At 37.6% G+C, this 19344-nt stretch overlaps 1 protein-coding gene across 3 annotated transcripts in view; it reads right to left on the bottom strand.

Annotated features, from left to right (window-relative positions):
* Positions 1-19344, bottom strand: part of LOC113229078 (double-stranded RNA-specific editase Adar) — a 91783-nt gene that overhangs the window by 48413 nt on the left and 24026 nt on the right. For all 3 annotated transcript variants that reach the window (XM_026462569.1, XM_026462571.1, XM_026462570.1), the window contains 8 exons: positions 17530-17604; positions 15673-15817; positions 14394-14505; positions 11016-11102; positions 10332-10398; positions 9675-9846; positions 8196-8298; positions 7020-7171 (listed from right to left, as the gene is read on the bottom strand). In XM_026462569.1, coding sequence (XP_026318354.1) covers positions 7020-7171; positions 8196-8298; positions 9675-9846; positions 10332-10398; positions 11016-11102; positions 14394-14505; positions 15673-15817; positions 17530-17604 — 913 coding nt within the window. The remainder of the gene's footprint in view (positions 1-7019; positions 7172-8195; positions 8299-9674; positions 9847-10331; positions 10399-11015; positions 11103-14393; positions 14506-15672; positions 15818-17529; positions 17605-19344) is intronic.

The raw sequence follows: 19344 nt of genomic DNA, 5'->3' as shown, positions 1-19344 counted from the left end.
CGCGGAATCGCCGATATATGACACCCTTCGGCCAAAATTCCTCTTTCATGAAGGTCGAAAGATGTTCGGTCGGTATTCTCACCACAAACGAATTGAAGTTCACGTTGCGGCGAGACTCCAACCGCTCGACCCTCAGGGTGTATTTGGTTTTATGACTGATATACTCCACTATTTCCTCAGACTTCGTGGAGTAATGCAGCCGCGACAGGTACAACAGCGTCGTCGGTACGGCCGGACGCAGCAGGAAGTTCGGTCCTGTCGGAGCTGTGCCACACTGGTTACGGCTGGTGGGCTTCCTCTTCACCACCTTTGTGAAGCCATCCTCGTCGCACTGGACCGTCTGCCTCTGTGGTTTTGCAACTTCAGAGACAGGCACACGGAAATTGTTTTTATCCTTAGCCGATTGCCGCCGCTCGAATTTCGAAGTGGCGGGTCGGCTAGTTGAAGCGGCTACAGCGGCTACAGCGGCGTATGCACGTGTCGGGGTTGACGTGCACACGCGTGACATTTCCACCGAGGCAGAGGGGCGGGCAGCGGGGCGCGGCGCATCATGCGCGGTGGCAGCAACGAATGGTGACGCATTGTGTGCCGACTCGAAACTGCTGACCGAGGCATTCAGCGCAGCTCCGCGTCGTGTGTTTACATTAGAGGCTTCTGGTGACCTACATACCGAAACAGCATTGCTTAATAACGCAACTTGGGTACGCAGCCCACTTATGATGTTATCCGAAGCCTCTAATTTACACTGTACTTCGGCTAGGCTAGACTTCAGGGACGTAATGTCCTTCAGCAGCCTAGTAACATCGACGTGGTCGAACGTGACGGGGGGCAGCTTGTGCAGCTCCTTCGCCACGAATGTAGGCACGTCGTCCGGGTCAGTCTCCTTCAGCAGCGTGATGATGTCTTGGAGACTCTTCACGCCTCCATCCCTCCGGCGAGATGGCATCTCTTCGGCTTTACCGAGACGCTGGAAAAGCAGCATCTTGCCACTGCAAATCTCATCTTCACTGAAATTTGATTTGCATATCTGCACTATGCTGACTTCATCCATGGTGTCGATAGCGTGTACAATGAACGCCAGGAGCTCATTGGCAATGAGTTGCTGGGAATTCATTGTCAATTACGCGCAGCGGCTTGTGCCGCTCGAAACACGAGTTAGGTGTAATTAACTCACTTCGTCGTGGCACGTCCGTTTCCGAACGCGCATTGCTACGGACTGATGATAAAGTATCGTATGTCGAAATTGTCAAGTTTACAGGGGAGCGTTAAGTTTTGAATTCACTGAAACGAGCATAACACGTGACTTTAGCACAGAAATGCTAAATTTAATTGTAAAATGATAAAATATATTGTGGTAGTTCATCTAACCGATATCTAGGATTATATCAAACTCTGTGTGAGTTTTGCCGTTATGCTAAAGTCACGTGATATGCTCATTTTAGTGAATTCAAAACTTTAAAACGCTCCCCTGTAAACTTGGCAATTTAGACATATGATACTTCACGTAGGAGGGGGTCGATATGTTAATAATCGGTGAGGTTACTTCACACCGGGACAGGTGCTTCAGCTGTACCAAGCACAAGTCCGGTCGTGTACGGAGCACTGCCGCCACTTATGGGATGGCTCTGCTAAATACCAACTGGTCACCTTGGATTCAATAGACAAGCGTGCTAAGAGATTTATAGGTGACTCGGAATTAGTAGAGGCGAAGCTGCAGAGCCTTGAACATTGCCGTAGAGTTGCCAGCTTATCGCTATTCTACAGGATATATCACGAAGAATGTGCGATGGAATTGCATACCATCATTCCGCCTTGCCCTTTCCATCATCGGGGGACTAGACGTGGGCTGGGGTTCCATCCCTATGTTGTGGATATTCCCCGGGTTCGCTTCCACATTTGTATGGCGAGCGGCTAGGGAGTGAAATACCTTGCCCGCAGACTTGGACCTTTTCAAAGCGAGAGTGGATAGGCATTATTTAGGTGTGCATGCTACATCCTCGACCTCATCGTTACTTTCCATCAGGTGAGATGGAAGTCAATAAAAAAAAAATCGGTATTATTGCAGTGTATGACGAATATTTTGCTGACCCCTCACACGCGCCTACTCGCACAAGAATCTTGCAATCTCTTGTTTGTTGTAAATCTTGGAACTTACACACTCACTTACCGAAGGCTGCCTTTGCAGCTGAGGCTTTATTTTACAACTACGATTGAATTTTTTTACTAGCAGTAGAGATCCGTGTGAAAGAGTTCGGCTAGGGACTATTTCTGCCGCCAAGCGGTACTGTGAGCATTACCATGGTTTTGAAGGGTAAGGGTGCTGGTGAAATTACAGGCACATGGGACTTATCAACTTATGTCTCGCATTAGCAGCGCCCTCAGATCTTTGTGATTTAGTCCCGTGTGTCCGCCAACGCGATAAAATGTTTGCCGCGCCGCAACGCATCGTGTGGCCCGGCTCTTGCTTAGCGGGAGTAACGTGCATTATTTAATCCCTAGCGAGTAAAAAAAACCAGATTTTTTAATTTACTTCGAGTGTACAAACTCAAACAGCCAGTAATACGCTCGGTTTTAGTTCCGTACCTTTTCCGCATAGACGGTGGCGCCATGTTATTTTCCCACGTTAGTGAGTTTTTGTTTCTGGTTGAAAAAAAAGACTCCGCGATAATTTGTTGCAGAGCGAAAACGAAAGAATTCTTTTTCTCGCTATCGTGAAATGTTAAGTTTTCATCTCGAGACTAAAAGCCAATATAAACCGTCGAAGTAATATACACCCTTTCTAAAGCTCAGGTGTCTAACAACCCCGGGTATATATTGGCTCGTTTACACTATTGTAAGGACGAAGTTTCCAATTTACCATTATCTTGTAAGTCTATTGTTAAAAATAAATAAGATATTATTATTAATACAAAGATCGAACACTCAGAAAAATTCCTTCGATCCGGTCGGATTCAAACCGACATCTTCTAGCATACCTTGCCAGACGCTATACCAACTAAGCCACGGAACGAACCAACGGACCTCACGAATTTTTCTATGTGCTTGCGTCGTGTCTTTGTATTTGGTTTTTCAACGACTTTTTAGTCGTAGCGCCATCTACGATGATCGAAGGAATTTTTTCTGAGTGTTCGATCTTTGTATTAATAATTATAACAAACTAGTGGAGTAATTTCACAAAAAATAATTGAATATCAATTCAATAAAAATTTAATAAATAAGATATTGTTTATTTTTTATAATACGTGTTTTTTTTACTTCCAATGTTAATCCCAGGTTAAAGTCACTATTTTTCCTATCCTTGATTATGCTGATGTGTGTTAAGCTGATATCACCCAGGAACTTCTTAACAAATTGGATCGCTTGCTCAACAGTTGCATTCGCTTTATTTATCCTCCTAAGGCCCCCGTGTACATAATACGTAAAATGATTCACACCCAGAAAACATTATTCTCATGATCACGTAAACGCCCAGTGTACATTATACGTAAAAATATCGTATTCAAATTTGGCGCTATATTATATTCTTTAAGGTATATAGTAAAATAGGTGGTTCATAAAAAACCGATGGCATGCTTGTTTGTTGTTTGGGCTTGAAGCATGTAATTATACTTAGTACATTTTATTGTACAGACGGCAGTATACATCAAGCTACACATTATAACGAATCTCGTTCCATTACAGTGAAGGCGATATTCGAGCAACATTGTACATTGGGCGTTTTTCCCATTGTAGTTTGCTGGGATTCAGGAGGATAAGGACTTCGAAAATTTGATCACGTGTCCGCATGCCGCAATGAGCTGAAGTGGCTTACGATTCACCAGTGTCGTGATTTGAGAATACTTTCCACTTTTTACTCTACCATTAACGATAAATGTGCACCTGGATATTTGAAATGTAAATTTAAATATTTGGGTGCATCCCATAATCGCATTTCGCTCAGACAGCAAACTGACTCTTTTAATTCCTTCTCACCGTACTGGTTTTCTTTCTAACTCATTTACTCTTCAGGCAATACGACTCTGGAACGCTCTACCGGCCCACATTCAAAAAGCGCCGAATAAACTAGCTTTCAAGCAATTAGTCCGTGATTTCATATTGGAGTCTCAATCTATATCCCATTAGTCTGACATTGTTATACATAAATATGTATATTAAATATATATGTGTATGTACTATACATTATGTTTTTATGTGTATATAAGTTGCTTATATAAGTATAAGTTAGTCATATAATATTATGTGCTATATTTATATGGTGTTTAAACTGTATATCATAAATACTTATAAACTTCTTCCTATCTGTTTTAATCATGTTATGCACCCCTTTTAATTATTTTCAACCCAGCTCTCCGGATGACTGGTAGAGAATGCCTAATGGCAATAAGTCCGCCCTTTGTACTATTTTGTGTGCAATTAAGTTTAAATAAATAAATATAGTTCAACGTAAAATTTAACTACTAATTACGTGAACTTCAGCAAATGATACCCATTGAATGGCTTTCGAAAATGAATTAAATTCATGACATGACTTTTGTAACACCAAATTCAAGAATTAAATGTATTATTTCTGTACGGCCACTTGAAATTGATACTAAACAGCGCAGCTTATACCAGTTCTTTGTATTATTAGTAATTGACCTGTATAAGAATAACCTGTGCATAGGGTACTATTAGATCCAACTCCCCAATACAAGAGAGACATCATGCGTGCTAGTGAGATCAAGTTATATTTGTTTTTTATTGTATAAGTCGAAGACCAATTCAAGTAAACACTAGATCGCCTTATGCCAATTAATAATAGTGTGTCCTTTTTTGAAGATTGAGTATAATGACAGTTCTATGCGCAAAAGTGTTGCCCGCTTACAAACAGCTAGTGATTGCAGTCGATATCGAGTATATAACCAGAAATAGAGACACTATTTAATTTGTTTGAAAACTATTCTGCCAAATCATTACGGTGACAAGTGCGCTCCGATTGGCCAGCCCGAGTTCGAAACAATAGATGGGTGTCGTCAATTGTTTCACTTCACATCGACCAGTTTGCTATAACGACTTTGCTATAACAGACGAAAATTGAAAAAAATACATATTTAATATTTAATTACCGATAAAATGTGATTCCGTTTGTTTCGTAATTAAACGTTTCGCTGTGTTTGACATATTATCTTTATTGTAATAAATACAGAATATTTTTGGAATATACAGAGACGTACACACAGGTCAGTTGTTTGACGCTGTACTATTTCAAATTCAAATTCAAATTCAAATTCATTTAATCCTTTGTGATACACAGGTTATAAAGGTTCATTACATATTTAGTTAGTGTCACTGTGATCCGCCCAGCGGCATACAAAGTTTATTCGCCTAGCGGCGTACAAAGTTTATACATTTGTCATAAAAATAATTAAAAAATAATTAGAAGTTCAAATAATTGATTAATTGATGAAATAAAATTTATATAAGGAATAAGTCAAATCAACATTCTAATATAAAATAATAATAAAAAGCAATTATAGTTAAATTTATACATCGTAAGTCAAATTAATTCTTGTACATTTTGCTCAGTCTGATTTTATGTAATCAGTCAAATAATCATTAATATTATAGTAACATTGAGTAACCAATAAATTAAACAACTTAATTTTGAATTGACTGTAATTTAGTGTCTTTATGGTCTCTGGTAATTTATTAAATAATTTGGGTCCCAAACCAAATACTGTGTTATTGTAGAATTGCAAGTTTGGTAGTTGTTTGGGCCGTATTACAAGGTTATTTCGTGCTTTCCTAGGATAACTGGTTTGTACCGAAGAGAATTTGTCTGGATTTTGTTTAACAAAAATACATGCCTCATAGATGAATAGCGAAGGTAGAGTCAGGATCTTAAGTTCCCTAAAATAAGGTACGCAACTCACTCGTTGACCTATTCCGAACATTGCCCTGACACATTTCTTCTGAGTTTTAAATAGTGGCAAAATATGTGTCAGAGCAGCGTTACCCCATAGCAATATACCATATCGCAGACCAGAGGCCACATATGCATGGTAAGCACATAACGCCGTGTTTCGAGAAGTAATTTTAGTTAAGTTTTTTAGTACGTATACGTATTTACTCAGTTTAGTCGTTAGATTTGAGATGTGTGTCTTCCAGTTCAAGTGACGATCAAGTTCAGTTTTCTAATTTGTGATTTCAATGTAAACGAGAGATGACATGTAAAAGTGATAAAAGGCCCATTTGCCTGATGAGTGCCAGGGATGGATGGCCTTATTTAGTCTCTATTTCTGGTTATATACTCGATGGCAGTCATTGACTAACAATTATATGGACGTCGGGTCCGCGCTAAAAAGTGTCCGCACTTGTAAGGCGCTAAAATCGTATACAGAGCGCGACACTCCGCTTTAGTCTTCATTTGTTCTACGGACAGCGCGATACTGCGACGACATAACAATTTAAATTTCGAATAGGTTGACTTGGGACATTTTTTTCGTGGTTTTTGTATTAGACCCGTCGTCCATTTATTTGTAAGTCAATGATGGCAGTCGATAAATATTGTATCGACTATCCACTGAATGTTCGCTAGGCTTACGCAATAAATAGCCGAACTTGTTATATTATATCATCATCGGCCCATTATTCGTCCAGCTTCTGGGCTCAGGTTATTTGAATTGTCATTTTTTTTTAATTCGTACATACATACACTGCTAGATGATCGAATCGTAATGAATAAAGCATAGTTCCCAAAGTGGTGCCTAACCCCCAAATTCCAGTGGGCGCTGAAGAGTCTTAGAGGGACCGAAGGGCTTCGAAAGCAATTGGGGGGCGTTGATGCTGTCCAGGGGGTGAAAGTAATGCGGTAGCACCACATTTGAAAAACTACACAATATTATAATTTTTTCTCCTTGATATCTTTTTGGGTTAACTTAATATAAAAAATACGTATTTTCAATTTTTTTTTTGTGGTGCTGGCCGTTGAATTTTTGTTTATTTTGTTTGGGAACCTATGGAATAGAAAATGTACTGACCTGTACATGTGGTGCGGGTGCAGCAGGCTGCCAAGAACAAGAGAGTGAAGGTACACCGGTCGCACTAGGTGGGACAGTAAGGCTCCTTGCAGGCCCACGACGCACCAGCGGGCCACTTTATCGGAGCATGACATTGTTAAAAGACGTTCTCCCTGGAACAGAAATATTTGATACTACTTAAAAGTTTATACTACATTAGTTCGAATATAATTTTTTCCCGTACTGAATCTCCTCTGTTTCGTGCAACAAAATGAAAAATGTATATCGTATACTATACTACTACTATTGTATATAATACTAATTCAGTTTAGTGTTCTATTTAATTCAGTTGATATTTAAAAAAATCATTGGTATATGTAAGGTTAGTATTGAATACAGTGAGCTGTTTTCTTGTAAATGTTTTCGAGGTAGGTTTGTGTTTTTTTTTCTATCGTGAAAATTTTTAGGGTAGAGTCATTGACTTACAAATAAATGGACGGGTCTAATACAAAAACCACGAAAAAAATGTCCCAAGTCAACCTATTTAAACGTAGTGACATTTAAAGTAATATGAAAAAGCTAAAACGTTGAATTTAAATTGTAATGTCATCGCAGTACTGTCTAATTTTGCTTGCTTCGCCGTCAGTCGAACAAACGAAGACTAGAGCGTGAATGACGCTCTGTATACGATTTTAACGCCCTATATGTTCGGACACTTTTTAGCGCGGACCCGACGTCCATATAATTGTAAGTCAATGGGTAGAGTACATCTTCAATTTTACTATTGTATTTTTTCCAAAATGATTGATTCAACACTCTCACTGTTACGCGAAAGCACCCAAAGCCACTCGAGGTTGTATCGACTCATAGATTCCAGTGCCAGTAGAACTTCTTGTAAAAAGAGTTCGCCCAGGGAAGCACTGCTACATTACCTTTCTGCTGCTTTGTTTCGAAGGGTAAGGATTGCTGGTGACATTACAGGCACATGAGACTTATCAACTTATGTCTCAGGGTGACGGGCGCAGTGACAGTGCCGATAAGGTGATTGCAATTTAAATATCTGAGTGGCACTGCAACTGTCACACGTGTCATGTCACCTACGACCAGACCCTCGACTTGTTCATCCTGTCGCTTGAATCTGTCTGAATCATATAAAGTAAAGAATTATGGTCTTTCAAAAGTCGGTTTGTCACTTACTTGCAACACTCCATCCCAGGTTTGAATAACGTTAGAGCAATTTTTGACTGGAATTGTGCCTTCTCCGGATTCAATCTTGGTGCGAAGTTGTCCACGGGCCATTCTGAAAAAACAATTGCGTACAATTTAGAGTGTCATAGACATCACTGTTTGTATGGATACAAGCTTTTTTCCTGAACAGCTTAAGACGATTGTGCGAAGTATAATGGCTCCTTAAAAACCATTTAATACAGTCATTTTCAAAAGAATGGTGGTAAATCTTAAAGGATACTGGCTGGTTCGTAATTGAAAACTAAATTAGTTCTAGATTAGGTATCTTGAATACAGGGAATTTCACAGGGAATTGTTTTAGTTAGGCACATTACAATTAGTAAACGAATGAAAGAATGAATCGAACTGAATGGAATGAATGGACCGAATGAGTTAATAAAATGACTGAAATTATTAATGAATGAAGTAAAGAAAATAATGGTCGAATTTATTTTTTAAATTTCATTATAACTTTTACTGAAAAAATATACAACTGTTCTTTAACACAAAACATGCATTTATAGTAAAATATTAAATAAAAGCATGAAAGTTTTAAATTGTTCATGTATTTCTTTATTCTTCTAAGCACTTTACAATTTAATACAAATAAATTATTTTGCTTGTATTCTCCAAAAATAACAGCGCGCTGTCAGATCACCCGACAAAATCTTTAACCTACAACATGACTTCTCTCCCCAGTGTTGCCATCACGAAAACCTGAATCTGTACACACTACACTTTTTCTTTACAAAAATCATTACATGTTTATCTTTTTTGAAGACGGAGAAAAAAGAAAGTTCATTTTGCAAGTGTGGCCCGCTTGCAAACAGCTAGTGATTGCAGTCGATAAATATTCTATCGAGTATCGACTACATGTTGGTTACGCTTATGAAATAAATAACTGAATTTGTATCGTTTGAATCATGATCGACCCATTATTCGTCCTACTGCAGAGCACAGTTTCATTTAAAAAGTGGATTATAAACTGTTTAATTTTAATCAATATAGATAACCAAATCCACCTGTCGTTATTAAAATGTGTATAAATAAAAATTGATTTCGACATTGGTAGGCCAATTGTCAAAATAAGAATAAAGAAGGCAATATCGTAATTAGTAATCAGAACGTCATAACATTCAAAATTAATTTACCTTCTTTCACAATCTATCGATAAAACTGTCCATAACAACTACATGACTGTTCAAAATTGTAGGAAAATTGGCAACCCCGCTAAAGTAATTACTTATATAAATTACTTTAAGCCTTTTCTTCGATATATAGTCATATGTCGAAGAAAAGGCAAAAGCCTTAGTAGTAGCCTGTAGACACAGGCGTCTCTCCGCTTAAATATTACATAACATCGCCCTATTTATTATATAATTAAGATAATTAAGATGGTACCAGACCTTAAAACCTAATTATACCTGTAACTAGCGTCGGACTACTTACCTATTGGGATGCCTGTCCGGCTGCAGCTCGTGCTGCTCGTGAGGACTGAAGATCCTCCCGTCTCCGCAAGGTGCCGTGCTCACGTACAGATGCAGTTGCCGGTCGGGCTTCAGCTGGAAGCCTCCGCCAGGGACCGGTTCCAAATCGGATTCCGGGATCGTGATGCGCGGATCTGTCGGAACCATTTTTAACTGACTTCAAAAAAGGAGGTTCTCAATTCGTCTGTATGACGATATCACGATAAGCCGTTTGTGAACCAATTTTGGTGATTCTTTATTTGTTGGAACGAAGGTACCTCAGATGTGGACCCATTTAAATTTCAAGAAAATATACCACCTCTAAGGGTGGCAAACTAAGGGATGGACTATTGAGGTCCGTTTTTTTAACCGGAGGTTAGGTTATTTGAAATTTTAGTTGTAATTATTATAAAAAATAAAAACGTTTATTTACTTTAACTTAGGTCAAGTTTACGATACAGGGTTCGAAACTCCTTTTAAGTAAATATATACTTGTGCTAAGAGTTCCGCTCTTCCACATTACAAATAAAGTAATTATTAATACTAAATTTTAGGAGTTGTAATTATTAATGCGTATTTCTAATGATCAGTCAGATTTATAATGTTCAATGTTTCTATGATTGAAATAAATTTAATCTACCTTTTGCGTTTGCGTACATCAGCAACTGTGCATAGAGGTGTCTCTGCAAGCAGCGCCTGGCGGCCACCTGAAACAATTATTCAAATAATCTTATTTACCGACGTGGTTGGCCGGTCGGAGCGTGCGTTCTACGCGCTCTGATTGGCCGAGGCGTCAACCGTCGCTCACTTAGATTGATCGAGCTGTCAACGGTTACTAACTTTGATTGGCCGAAGTGTTGACCTTAACGAAAGCTCACTCTGATTGGCCAATGCGTCAACAGCCTTTGATTGGCTCTGGTTGATTGTGATTAGTGGTTGTGTTAATAGTCGCGATAGTGGCTGGAAGTGGTGATAGTTAGTGGTAATTTTACTGATGGTTGTGGTGATTTCACGTTATCGGCTACCGCTAATGTGCGGTGGTCGTAATGGTATTGCATAGCACACGTTATGCTGAATCTCTAATGACGTACAAACATATTGAATGGTAGTTTTTAACAAATAATAATACACAGAGGAAGTTTGCAAAACTAGAAATGATAATATTTGTTATCATATCAATTATAAACGCATAGTACATTCGTAGCCCCGCACTAGGGAAACCCTGTGTCGCTGATGCCTTGGACACACATAGACAATATAGATATATAACACCTTCGATTAGGCAGCAATTGATTGATTGACATAACTACACAACTAGGCTTACCTCAGCGTGACAATCATTGACAGCTCTTCCTCGTACAGACATGTGTTCGCCGGACACGCATTTCGTGCCAGTTGTCACAGCTATCACCTGTCAAAATGAAATCAAACATTTTTGTAATTTTTTTGTAATATCAAGTGACGGGACGAACAAGTCGTGCGTCTGGTGGTAAGCTACACGCCTGTCCGCAACAGTTGCAATGCCACTCAGATGTTTAAATCGCAAAGATGAGCTGAGACATAAATTGACAAGTCCCATGTGCCTGTAATTTCACCAGCGAAAAACGGAATACAGTAACTAATATTTTTTAATTATAATGTATTTGAATGAAATGCATTTAGTAATTAATTAATTTTAACAATGATGCGATTTGACATTATGGATTTCGATATATATCTGTAATGGTAAATGTGTTTGTACAATATAAGATAATGAATAAATAAACATTACTGCTTGGCGGTAGACATAGGTAAGGTGGCAGTACTTCACAGGACGAACTCTTTCACAAGGAGCTCTCTACTATTATTCTGCGTATTTGATACATTTGGCAAACAATCGCCATGTGTAAATGGCATGTGTGACAATATATTTGCCTTGTTTGCCAATTCGACAAATACAGCAAAACATCAAACTCGCTTTACCGCACGCTGGTCGGTTTCTCGACGCAAACCGTGCACACTATGGTCATTTTCATTATTTTAATTCCTTATTTGACTTCATCGAGTACATAACCAGAAATAGAGACGAAATAAGGGCCGTCCATCCCTGGCAATACATCAGGCTAACGGGCCTTATATCACTTTTAATTGTTAACTCTCGTTTGCACTGAAAATACAAATTAGATAGCTGAAATTGTACAGCGCCAACAACTGACGTGTGTGTATTCCAAAAATATTCTGTATTTATTGTAATAAAGATAATATCTCTAACTATGGGAGGCTGTTCCATTCGGTGGTTTGGGAAAAACAGCAAAACATCTAATTACAAAAGAAAAGAAATCAATTTCATCGGTAATTAAATATGTAATTTTTCAATTGTCGTCCATTATACCAAAGCTCAAGTTAAACTGATCGATTTTAAATGAAACAAATGACGACACCCGTCAATTGTTTCAAATTCGGGGTGGCCAATCGGAGCGCAGTTGTCACCGTAATGGTTTGGCAGAAGTTCTCTATTTATAAGACCTCTATTTCTGTTTATATACTCGATGTTTGACTCCTTGTGCAAGCCGTCATATTTGTCAATGTCTGCATGTTTGTCTGTACTTCATATATTTTTCCAACCGATTTTTCCATATGATTTATGACCACCATAGGATTGACAATGCTAGTTTTTCTAATTTTTCCATTATCTAGCCTAGCTTAGTGGGGACTTTAGGCAAACATTCCAGGAGAGAAAATGAGATCTAGATATAGTTTCCCAAAGTGGTCCCTACTCCCCCCCCCCCTTTTCTTCTGTTTTTTTTATGTTATGTTAATAATAATTCTTTTATTTCGCCTAAGTAGGCGGTGAGCTAAAAATTTTGGGAACCTATGGTCTATATTAGTAAATAGAGCCTCTTTTCAAGACTGACACGAGTGGGGGAAGTGATAGAACAAAGCAATTGGAAGTCTGAATTAGACATGAGGAATAGCGTTACATTTCCGTGACTGTCGTTCCGGTTCCAAAAAAATCACAATGATAAATCACCGTGATTTTGTCACGACTGTTACTTCCGTGAACTTGTCATGCCTATAACTTACATCACGATATACGGTTTTAGCCAGCGGCTTCTTTCTAATACTTATAGCCGTTTTTTATAGAATGATTGAAGTTTTTACTCCCTTTGTAATAAGTTTCAATTCCATTCAAAAAGTTGATTTTGTATTTAATGTAATTTTGTTTGTTACTTATTTAATGCGAATCTTTGGGTTGTTAAAAATAGCAATAAAGTGTAATGTAATTATATTTCTAGTAGAATACACAAAGTAGATTATACATAAATATAAAATACCAACTCTTCCTATAATAAAAGAAATATACAAAAAAAATTTACTTTGTTAATAAATAGGTTTATAGTAACTGCTGCAGATTTTTTTCATCCGCCCTTTCTAGTAGTAATAAACACCTACGACCCTTGTGAGTGAGCAAAAAAGTCATCCCATCTCACTCAGTCCCATCGCCGAAATGGCCTGATTTGAAGAGAACTACAACGAGTGGCGCGCTCAGTCCCCACGGAACGGAGATCGCGCATTGTATCAAATACGTATGTCGTGATGTAAGTGACGAGGATAGCTATTGGAATGGAGGAACACCTATATGACTTTGGAACGTTGTTCCTTCGGAACGAGGCACGGTGATACTGTTTGACGGCGGATCATCATGATTTTTTCATCGTGACGTTATTTAACACCCACCTCTAGTCTAAATACTCATGCGTACGGGGAACAGAAATATTTACCGAAAGATACCGGTACTTAATAGAGGTTCCTGGGGCAAGTATTCTTTCCACTGCATTGACATTAGCATTCATGAATCTTCAGTGCGAAAATAAGCGATATAAAATAACGCGTATGATTAATAATTAGAATGAAGTACATCTCAAGTACCGGTACCGTAGCAAGGTTCAGTGATAACGGCTCCTGAAAATACCGATATCCCAAGCCATGGTCGGAGTTTTCTTGAATGGGCGAAAGTGCCATTTCGAAAAATTTTTCAGGTTAGAATGTTTTACTTTTTTATCATACTTGCTCGTAAATAGTATGACCGCACGATGGCTAACTTGACTATAATGCCCCAAATAAAACCCTCGAGCCCTTTTTCTTTCCATTACAGCCATGGTGGTAAAAAGTTTTATTTTAATTTGTAGCACAACATATTTCCTTACATAAGTCAGGTTCAAGTTTAACAAAAGAGGTTACTTAAGTTCAAAATTCAAACAGAAAATTAATTGCAATTCAGCCACATACTACTTATAATTAATTTTAATTATTTTCTGTATAAAAAGTTAGCAAGTTTTTTTACAATCCATTATGGCTGTATGCGTTTTGCTTTTTACAACATTTTAGTTCGAGTTGTATTATCTATGGACGAATAGCTAGCTGGGAATCAATTGATAAAAAGAAAAAAACAAAAACCCGCTATTGCAAAATCCATAGTTGTTGTATTACGAACCATATTTGTTTATTCATACAAGAAACATTGTATTTATTTCCTCGCAAATGTGATGAAAAGCACTGTATGCAAATGTATATAAAAAAAATACAAAACTCGGTTATTAGATCCCTCAGCCTTCGGCTTCGGGCTTCTAATGGACCCTTCGTTCGTGGACTGTTTTGCAATATTTACGTAAAACAAAAACATCGACGATTTGTAAGTATAATGTGGGCATTCACAACGCACCTTCGCGTCCTCGATCCTGTTGTTGATCGTCATCACGATGCCGGCGAGGACTTTGCGCTTCGAATGCACCAGATCGCCTTTCAGCACCTCGTTGAACTTCTCGTTTACCAATCTGTCGAAGATTGGTTATTGCGTTTTATTAAATAAATCAATGTAACTCATATCGACTGTGAACTGGCAATCGGTACTATCTCAATTTTGACAACTTTACAGGATGAAGAAAAAAATTGTTTGCGTCATTTATATAGCATCTGGTTTATTAAATAAAAATACGTGGTTTTTAAATATTTTTATTACACCTGTATGTATGTGCATTACGTATTTTTATTTCATAAACCAGATGCTTTATGTAAATGATCTTTTTCTTCATCCTGAAAAGTTGTCAAAATTGAGATAGTACCGGTTGCCAGTTCACAATTGATATGGCGCTACGGCCAAAAAGTCGTTAAAAACTAGATACAAAGATCCGACAAACAAGCACATAAAAAAATTCGTGAGGTCCGCTGGTTGGTTCCGTGGCTTAGTTGGCACAGCGTCTGGCACGGTTTGCTAGAAGACGTCGGTTCGAATCCGGCCGGATCGAAGGAATTTTTTCTAAGTGTTCGATCTTTGTATTAATAATTATAACTTTTCTAGCGGAGTAATTTCACAATAAATAATTGAACAGCATGATGGCCAAACATTCTGACATTCAATAAAACACATAAATCAATATAAATATTAGACAACGTCACAGTGTTGCTCTTTCGGAGACATTGGAGGTTGGTTCTTGTTGGTTGCTATTAGTGAAATTCGCAGTTGGTACAAATCAGGTAACATATTTTAGTCAAACTAGCGTACTTAGGTACACATTTTACAATCTCCTAATTAGTTTATACGTTTGCGAGACTGCATAGTCGCGGCGGCAGCGCCGCCCTCGCCGCGGTGGCGCTGGCCAGAAATCATCGAATACATTATTGCAATTTTTTTTTGGGGAATAGCTCCATTAGTTTCTATTATAATTATTAATATAAAGATCGACCACATAGAATGAACCCAATATTTTTCAATTGTTCTGAATTTTTTCCGGAAAATTTTCCACTATTCACTACACTCTACTTTCCTCATTAACCTTTAAAAATTTCGTATATAAATAATTTTTCCGGGTTCACATACTAGATTAGATTTGCCGTTCAAGAACACAGTGAGAAAACAATTCTTACGCGTTATAAAACATCATCAATGATGAATTAATTACGAATACATACAACGCCATCTATTAGACGAATATGGTACTTACTTGCCAATATGATCGGCCAACGTCTGTGGCAGGAAGCCCGCAGCTGGCGTTTGTGTTTGCATTGGCGAAGGCTCGGTCCTACCCTCCTCCAATACTGCAAGAGCTGAACGAGCTGCTGCCAGCTTTGCCAGTTTCTTGCTTGAGCCTGTTAGTTTATAGAATAATCTCAATACAGAGTACTAACAAACAGGCCTCAAAAGTACGTGGAATTACATCCGTTTGCCAAGTTTTATTGAAATTGGTTACCGGAATGTGCGCGAAACCGTTTCATTCCCTTAGTTTGCCACGCTTAGAGGTGGATTATTTTCTTCTAATTTAAATGGCACCAACACCGAGGTACTGCAGGTACTCTTTCCAACAATCATCAAAACCGGTTCACAAAGGCCGGAGTTATCTCGTAACATACATACCAAAAAAAGTACAGTCGAATAGTGAACTTCTTTTTTTTAAGTCGGATAAAAATAGCTTCATCTCCAATGAGTAACTTTGTTTTTTTGTTAAACAATTATAGACAGATACCATAATACTACACAATCTATTGTCGTACCTATCAGCTTATTTTTGATACAATCCGTAAAGGTAATATGTCCATCCATCGTCCGTCCTCCGTCACCTCCATCGCCTAAACTTGCAATTTTCAAAAATAGCCCTTATTACAGCGCAATAGCAATATATAAGAAGGTACCTAGTAATATATTACTTCAGAAAGACGTAAAACTGGTTTACAACAAATTGAAAAACACAAACAGGGCACATGTAATGTATTTTATTGCATGTTTGCTAATAAATAAATACTGAAATGTTTTCATATAAAGTACACAACTAAATGAGTCTGGTGTCGAATTTAAAAACCCAGATGACTCTAATAACGTGTCAAAACATATACTATCACTTGCCACGATACTATATTATCGTACCCGTGGTGTAATAAGGCCACATTTACAAAATGATAAAAGAGAGGTTTAAAGAATCTACGAAATTAATCAATAACCTTTTTTTATTGTTATTATTATGAAACCAAGCAACGGAACGAACTTTTTTTTCCTGTTCCTAAGATTCAGTAATACATAGTACACATTAGTGAAATAAAACAAAAAAATCCCCATTTTTTTATATGTTAATATTTTCCAATACTTTCTAACGCAAGGTTAAAATCAAAATAGTAAATAAAATTGAGCTACGGGCGCCGAGTTGTCTAGACGCCTAGGCGCCAGTACGTCGCGCCGCGAGACGACAGACCTGCGCTAACGCATTGCGCGTTAGTTTAATACTTTGTTGTCTGTCAAATACATATACTCACGCGCTGACTCCGCCTACTGCCCCACACTTTGTTGTTGCTATAGCAACGGCGTCTATTTATCGTCGGGTGTCAATATTGTTCACAATTTTTTCAATTTAATTCACTGTGGCTCTAGTGAAAAGGGATACTGAATATGATATTAAGCGTTAAGTGTTTTTCGCGTTTCCGTGTAAAGTTGGCGTTTTTGACTCGTACCCTTTTCACTAGAACCGCAGATATACTCCACTGGAGTTTACACTTAGAATTTTCAGTAGTTGCTTCATTTCAAAAACTAACAGAAATTTACAAATAAAATTAAAATTCTTTCTTTTATCAAAATGCGCGATACATACATGCAACAATAGCGCGTTTACGCGCAAATGACGCGCGTTAACGGCGCGTATAAAATATGCCGTGTACATAGACTCTAAGATGCGTTTTTTTAATAAACATAATTATTACTTTGGATCGCTTTTTTGCAAGTAGCACAGAGTTGACAGAGTCGAAAGTCGTCAAACGAAATTAATTCTTAAAAGGTTTTTGGGTTAATAAAAATTATACCTTTAGATAAAACTTACCGTATCCTTCAAATTTCTGATCCTTGATCTGGCAGACGACTTTGAAACGCATGCTGTGGCTCAGCTGCATGGGAGCTGCAAATAAAAAATATCATAGATCTCTCACAGATGGCGCTACGGCAGGAAACAATTCATTAAAAACAAAAAAGATCTGCAACAAAGACATAGAACAATTCGTAAGATATGCTGGCTCGCTCTGTAGTTCGTTGGGAGAGCGTCGGCCTGGTATGTTCGAATCACGCCGGATCGAAAGAATTTTTGTTAGAGTCAGGTCTTTGTATTAATAATTATAGCAAACTATAATAAAATTATCTCAGTATAGAGTACTAAAAAAACCGACCTCAAAAGTACGCGGAATTACGTCTATTTGCCAAGTTTTATTGAAATATCCCCTAGTTTGTCACTATACAGGAATTGACACAGGAGATAATAAAAATCGGTTTTACTACTCAAAGTATATTGAGAGAGAAAAACGCCTTGAATTGGAGAATAGCAAAATAAACCATTAAAATAATTGCTAATTACAATATTTTTATATTATAATATAATAAAATTTAGGCGCTATTTATAAAAATGAATCTTCATGCGTGAACAGCCACCCTTAGAGGTGGATGATTTTCTTCAAAATTAAATGGGACCACTATGGAGGTATCCTCATTCCTAAAAGAATTCAGAAAATCGGTTCATAAATACCGGAGATATCGCGTAACATACATACAAAAAAACATACCGTCGAATTGAGAACCTCCTCCTTTTTTTGAAGTCGGTTAAAAATAATTTAATAGTCAAAACGTGATAATTCAATAAACTTTATATTACAACAAAATACAAATTCAATCTAAGGGAATCTGGTTCTGGGACCTTCGCCTTTTTCCTCTCCCGCCTTTTCTTTCTTTTTATATTTCATAAAGTTAAATAATCTTTATTTCATAGGTAAGCAAATTTACACTTGAAATCTTGAAATATTGATTAAATTCGTAAGTCAGATTCCCTGAGAAGAATGAGCAAGAAACTCTAGGGGTTGGTCTTTGTAAATATAAATTTCAATACATTTAACATTTACAATATTTATTTGAAACATCTTAGATCGAGAATACCTGCAAGTGTTAAACGGGTCGCTAGCACGGAATTTTGTCATCCAAGTACACAGAAGCTGTATAATAACCATTGGTCGGAAAAAAGGTGTACCACATTATGATGTATAGACATAGTTACAAAGAGCAACATAAGAGTTGTTAAAACCACTAAATATTAATTAATTACTTTTTCGAATTCCGGAATTCCGTAAATGTTTTACTGCATCGTTGGACAAACTACTGACCTAGGAAGTCGAAGTTGAATTTTAAAGTAATTCTAATGGTGCCATGTAAAGAATGCAGTAGATAACTGACCGTTTACCAAAACGATAATAAAAAAGTAACGATAATGGTCACTCTCCGCCCCTCCATAGCTTTAGATACCGCTTGTTGATGGTCACATTGACAGAACAGCGACATTTGCTAGTAGAACTTAAGAAAAAAAATTAATTAAAAATTTTATTTATGGGAGAATTTTAGGACATTTTAGTTTGCATGAGAATCGTGATCGCGCTCTAAAAATATTTTATTTAAGTTCAAAAACACAGTATAACAGCTGTTCATAAATTCGAGCCACTAGCAGAAATGTCGTATTATAAAAGGATATATAAGGTTCACGGTGGATAATTTTAATGCCTTCACATCCTTACTCAGTCTTACTCATGCTACTTATCTACATAAATAGAATAAAGAGACGATTTTCTTTCATCCGGAAATCCGGAACTCGAAAAAAGTAATT

Source organism: Hyposmocoma kahamanoa, unplaced genomic scaffold (assembly GCF_003589595.1).
Source record: "Hyposmocoma kahamanoa isolate Upper Pololo Valley unplaced genomic scaffold, ASM358959v1 272, whole genome shotgun sequence".
In the NCBI taxonomy this organism is placed as follows: domain Eukaryota; kingdom Metazoa; phylum Arthropoda; class Insecta; order Lepidoptera; family Cosmopterigidae; genus Hyposmocoma; species Hyposmocoma kahamanoa.
The sequence above is the reverse complement of the archived record's forward strand: the minus strand, read 5'-3'. Positions and strand labels throughout refer to the sequence as shown.